At 35.7% G+C, this 6,000-nt stretch overlaps 1 protein-coding gene across 1 annotated transcript in view; it reads right to left on the minus strand.

Moving 5' to 3' along the window:
* Nucleotides 1-6,000, minus strand: part of HYDIN (HYDIN axonemal central pair apparatus protein) — a 378,086-nt gene that overhangs the window by 317,714 nt on the left and 54,372 nt on the right. Inside the window, 2 exon segments of the mRNA XM_006152662.1 lie at nt 704-823; nt 4,587-4,712. Of these exon segments, the coding sequence (XP_006152724.1) occupies nt 704-823; nt 4,587-4,712 (246 nt within the window).

Consider the following 6,000-nt stretch of genomic DNA (forward strand, 5'->3'; position numbering starts at 1 on the left):
AAATACTCAGTTATGTCATACCTTGTCTTAAAGTAAACCTTAATTTATTTCTGAAGATAAGGGATAAGGCTGGAGAAGAAATCTTCTATTGCAGTCACAAAGGAACAAGGGTAGACAGTGGGAGAAGCCTGACAAAACTATCCATAGACAAACTCTGAGGGTTAGATGATGTAAAAGGAAGGAAACAGAAAAGAGGAAAAGAGATCTACATATTTTTTAGAAAATAATTTTTTTCATTAAAGTGTAGCTTGTAGAATATAAATGCCATTAAATAATATAAATATAACTGCTCAGAAACTGTCATTCATGAGTTGAGCTTCTACCTTCAACTGGAGAAACCCTGGGTCTCATGTAGAATATATAAACATTATTGGTAATTGCCCTGTCTTAAAACCTAACCCAACTGGTCACATGTGAGAACTGCATGCCATTCATCTAGTCAATCCCTTATTCAACAAAAGGTGAGTGTACATGTTGGGAGTTCCCCATTTGTAGGACACTGCACTAGGACTGACATACTGCAGTAAACACAGAGACATGGCCTTATTCTTAAGTTTACAATAGAGGGGCGTGTTTTCATACTATTTTCCTGGGTGAGTCTATCAAATGAAAGAACTTATCTAGGATCCTAGGAAATCTTCTCTTATTTAACCTTTTCTTATATATCGTAGAAAGGTTCACCCAACCCAGGAAACATACTTACTTTGTCGTTGTTTCTCAAAATCAGTGGAACTTCATAGACTTCACAGGGAGTGTAGTTCTGAAATATAATTTCTGATGGAAAGGGCTGGAATAACGCCTGATCCAGGTCAATATCTGAAAACTACCATTGAAAGAACAAATTAATAATACAGACACATGGTACCAAAAATGACTGGGAAAGATAAGAGAATACTACATAGACCTAAGGATAGTAAAACTAAGAAAACAAGAAACATTTAAAAAGCGGTAACTATTACAAACATTGTTAAAAACTAATGAGATTATTGCCATCAACTTCTTTAATACAAATGAGAGCAGAGATTTTGGTTGGTTCTCAGTTTAAAGAAAATGGGCTAAGGACACTAGTCCTTGCCTTCCATTTCCAATAATGATGAATGAGGTCATTTGAACCAATTCCCTTATGACAATAACAATACTTATTGTTATTCAAACAGTATTTGATGAAATGATGGCAAATTATTTTCTAAAGTTGATGAAAGCATCAAGGCATAGACTCAGGAAGCCTTATAAACTCAAGCAGATCTCTAAAACAGATGGCACATCCTAAGGGACAAAACCATCAACCTCTCATTTGGAATAATAAGAATGGCAGCAAGAATTCCCTAGATGCCATCTGGCACAAAAAAAAAAATACCAGGGAAGGCAGGGCTGAATTAGAAAACACAGAAATATGCTTATTTACAAGAAGCGGCCTATCGCTACAGCAGGTAAACGAGAAAAACTGAGAATCACGAAAATCCCCACTGCCACACAAACTCAAGGAGGAGGGGGAAAGAAAGAGGAGGAGGAAAAGGAGAAGGAGGGGGAGAAGAAATCCCTGTCTAGGCACATAATTATAAAACCATTCAAAACAAAGGCTAAAAATATCTGTAAAAGAAACTAGAGGAGGAAAAATAACATTTAATTTCCAAGAGGCAAAATATGTATTGACTTCTCGATATAACACACCAGAAGACAGGGGACTCATATTTTTTTAAATGCTGAAAAAACTCACAAAGACATAGTATTGTTTATCCAGTGAAATTCCCATGGTGTAGTGGTAATGCACTGTGTAAAAGAAACAAGATCCCACACAGCAACCATGGTTCAAATTCCCAGCCCAGTCTGCATGAATCATACCACGCACATGTTTGAGTGACCAGTATCCAATGGGCTGGAGGACTGTAGAAGGGGGCTGTGTCATGAGTGGACTCTGTGGAGGATGCATCTCTCTCTCTCTCTCTCTCTCTCTGTTCTCTCTCCTTTTTCTCTCTCTTGGAGGAATCTTTCCCTCCCTCCCTCCCTCCTACTCTCACATGTGTGTATACAACTCTGGCATGAATAAAGAGAAAAAATTTAATAAATGCAAAAGTAGTAACTAAAAAGTGGAATTTAAAGAATTTTTCCTGGAAGTTACCTATGGAGTAAATTTGAAAGAGAAAGAGGAGGCTCCAGGGACAAATGCTAGAACTCCAATATTCAGTGGTTATGAAAACGAAAAAAATCCAACAAATAAAATATGAAAAAAGCAACAGTGAAATAGGAGGAAAACCAAAAAGAGTATGATATCTCAAATACAAGTGAATTAAAAGGTTTAAAAAGGAGATACTGTGTCAAATACTGTGAGACAACCCAGGTCTGTTGATCTGGTCAATCTCAAGAATAAAGTTTAAGAGAAACACACAAATATTTAGAACTCAAAGTAAAAAACACAGAGGATATCCTGCCAAATGCAATTACAAGGAAATGAAATGAAAATAAAAATAAAGTTAAAAATGGATTTGAGAGGATATGCAAAATGTAGAACAGCGAAGAAGATCCAACATATTAATAATTGATGTTTCCTAAAGAAGAGAACCCAAAATGATAAGAAAATAATTGATAATTCAAGATAAACTTTGTATAAATAAGATAAAGGCACTTATGTCTCAGGAAAAATGTAGTAATATTCTAGTAAAATTAAGATATTAAATAAGAATAAACAATCTTTGGACATACAAGTTAAAAGATTATCTACAGGAGGGATAAAATCAAGCTGGCTTCAGATGTCTGCATACCATCATTAAAAGCCAGAATGTAGAGCATAAATTTCTACAAAATGTTCTTGGAAAAATTTGTGACCCAAGAACTTTCTACCTACCAAGTCTGCAGTTATAAAAACATTGTCAAACACATAAACCCAAATAAATGCAGTTCTCATACACTCTTTTTGAAGAAATTATTAGAGAATGACTGTCACTCAACTAAGGCACAAATGGTTAAAGTGCAGAATATATAGTAAAAATAGTCAACAGAATTGAGAGAGGAGAGCAGAAGGATGATGTAATGTAGTAAAGTAACTAATTTCTTTATCCTCCATAGCAAGAATGAAAAGACAACAAAATACACATATGGAACCAGCACTTGGTGTAATGGCTATGTCGTTGGACTCCCATGTAGTCGACTGCAGTCCCAGTCCTGGACCCAGTGGCTTAAACTCATGCTGGGTGTGTGTGCATACGTGCCCAAGATCCCGAGAGGAGAATGGAGGAGAAGGGATTGTGGTGTGGCCATCTTCCTGGGGGGTGATTTTCTCACTTTCTGTCTGTCTTCTCTCTCTGTCTTTCTGGCAAGTACACGCAGTCTATAGCAAAAACCTTTCTTTCTTTTCCTTTCTTTTCTTTTCTTTTCTTTTTTCTTTCTTTCTTTCTTTCTTTAATAAATAAATAAATAAATAAATAAATAAATAAATAACACATACAACTAGAGCACACCAAAAAATAAAAAGCATAATTTGATCTTAGTTTTGCTTTCAAAAAAGAGAACATAGCCCTTAATTAGAACAAATTCTCTTTGGGAAAGGCCATGTTCTCTTCTCTTAAACTTGAAAGGTGATCATAGGGAATTACAGGTAGCATTGATTAGAACAACAAATTTTATGTGAACCCTAGACAGGGAAGGCAATGATGTAGCAGTGAGAGGAAAACTGCCTTGAACTTATTCCTCTTGTGGGATATAACTTGGGAAAACTTTCAGAAACAGGTTGGGGAACCCTTTAAGAGGGGGCTAATCTCCAACAGTCCAACTGATACAGGTTCGTCCCATAATGTATGCATAAAAACTGAAGCATATAATTTAAGAAATTAAAAAGTAGGAAACAAGACCTTCTTTTGTAATCATATGCTCCTAAGGCTAGAACATATGGCTTGCAATAGAATATAGAAATGTGTTAAAATAGCTTTTTTCTAGAGATGAAAAGGATATATTTGTTATTGGAAACATGCCAGAATAGACAATAAAAGCCTACTTAAATAAACAATTCTGCCTTGGCTCTTTCTACTGGATAGCTCAGATGAAGAGGGATTGCTTGGTAAGCTAAGAAGATAATTTAATTTGGCTTCACAGATATAATTCTTAGAATTATTCCTAACCTGCAAACAGTAGTGTCAAATAGCATGCATGAGTAGATGAGAAGAGTGACCAGTTAAAAGTTATTTTAAACAAGGTTAATGTATTAATTATAATTTCCACCATACGAAGTCACAGATATCATGAGCCACAAAGGTAGCAAAGGAGTATTTAAAATAGGCCCAATGAAGGGGTAGTCCAGAAATAATAAGATTATTGTTATTGTTGTTCTGGAATGTTCACATTGTCCCAGGGCCTACTTTTGGGTTGTTGGAAAAGCATGATGTACTTTTCTGGTTTTCTATGCAAAAATGCATTGTGACTTTTCAGACAACCCAATATCTGAGAAGTTTTCAATAGGTTCATGCAACACATATATTATGAAAAACTATGCATGGATTTCAATTTTATTTTGTACCAGAATAAACTTGTACTTTAATTCCATTTTTCCATAAACTTTTGAAGTCCCCTCATGTATTCAAGTGTAAGGGAATTACCTTTTGATGTGTTGTCTCCCCCATATCTAAGAGTTCGATGATCTGTGGCCGACACATCAAATGTGTACTTGCCAGCTTCTGCTCTGTGGTGAGGGACATTTCCTTCATGAACTCTGAGGGTGTCAACTAGAATTTCAAACGAGAACCAAAGATTCATAAGTGGTTACACTGGAAAAGCGTTTTCATAAGTGCCAGTTATGAATAATTTGTGTTTTCAGCTTTCAGGATAATTCTGGAAAGCCCCTAAGTTCCCTCATAAAACATTTAAAATAACTAAATTATACAAGAGAAAGTACCCATGCACTTTTGAGGTCTTCGCACAATAATTGAAAATGACATGTGGTTGCTCTTTCCTTATGATTTTGAAGGAATCTTGCAAAGGAAGCTGAGAGAAAAAGAGTCAGGAAATTGCAGAGGAACATGTCCAAAAAGCTTAGCATTTATGCTTAGATGAGGCATCTGAGCGTAAAACTTGAAGTTTGTAAAATCACTTACAGGCTTCGGAGCTAAGGAGTTGGAAATACTTCTATTCCTCAACTGAAGTTACTACCTGCAAACAAAGCTTGTGGGTCTTTTTCATACATATCAGCTGCGCTTGCTATTGGAAATATTTAGATTAATTCAGTTCATTAGCGAATCAATAAAATGGGGGAAAAGGCATAGAAAGCAACCATGGATACCAGAGACAGTGTGGGAGGAGGGTGGGAAACCTCTCAAAAAAAAAAAAAAAAAAAAAGAAGGGGAAAATTATTCCTTGACGATAACACGTATGTTGATATGCTTGATTGAGCCAATACACAGTGTATTCTGGATAGGAAATCTCATTTTGTATGCTGTAATGATGTATAGTGAATGAATGTAAATAAATAAATTTAAATTAAAAAAAGAAATTTTATAAATGTGTACTTGCCACCTTCTGTTCTGTGGTGAGGGACATTTCCTTCATGTAAAGGATCTTAGAAGTGTGGTTGCACTTAGGAATGATTTGAAGTTTTTATAAATCATGAAAGCACATTTGGACCTTGTTTTGAAAGACCTTGAAGCAAATCATCAGATTCAGCAGCTAGTCACATTCATATACCCAAGTATGAACATGGAATGCTTTAACATTTTTTAATTTATAAGAAAAAAATGAAACCTATCATTGAAATAGAACTAAGTCGACAAAGGATTAGTCAGCTAGAACCAATCCCCGTTATTTAGTCATTATTGTTCTAAAATGTTCCATTATCCCAGGGCCTACTTTACATGCAAGAAGATTATGACCACTGGCAGTCACATCATGCTTAAGAACATTCAGAGACTTTTAAGAACATTTAGGAATAGGGAACCAGCAGTTAGCATAATGGCTATGTCGCTGGATTCCCACGTAGTCGACCGCGGTTCGTGTCCCGGACCCGGTGGCTTAAAACTC

Source organism: Tupaia chinensis, unplaced genomic scaffold (genome assembly GCF_000334495.1).
Source record: "Tupaia chinensis unplaced genomic scaffold, TupChi_1.0 Scaffold000355_1, whole genome shotgun sequence".
In the NCBI taxonomy this organism is placed as follows: domain Eukaryota; kingdom Metazoa; phylum Chordata; class Mammalia; order Scandentia; family Tupaiidae; genus Tupaia; species Tupaia belangeri.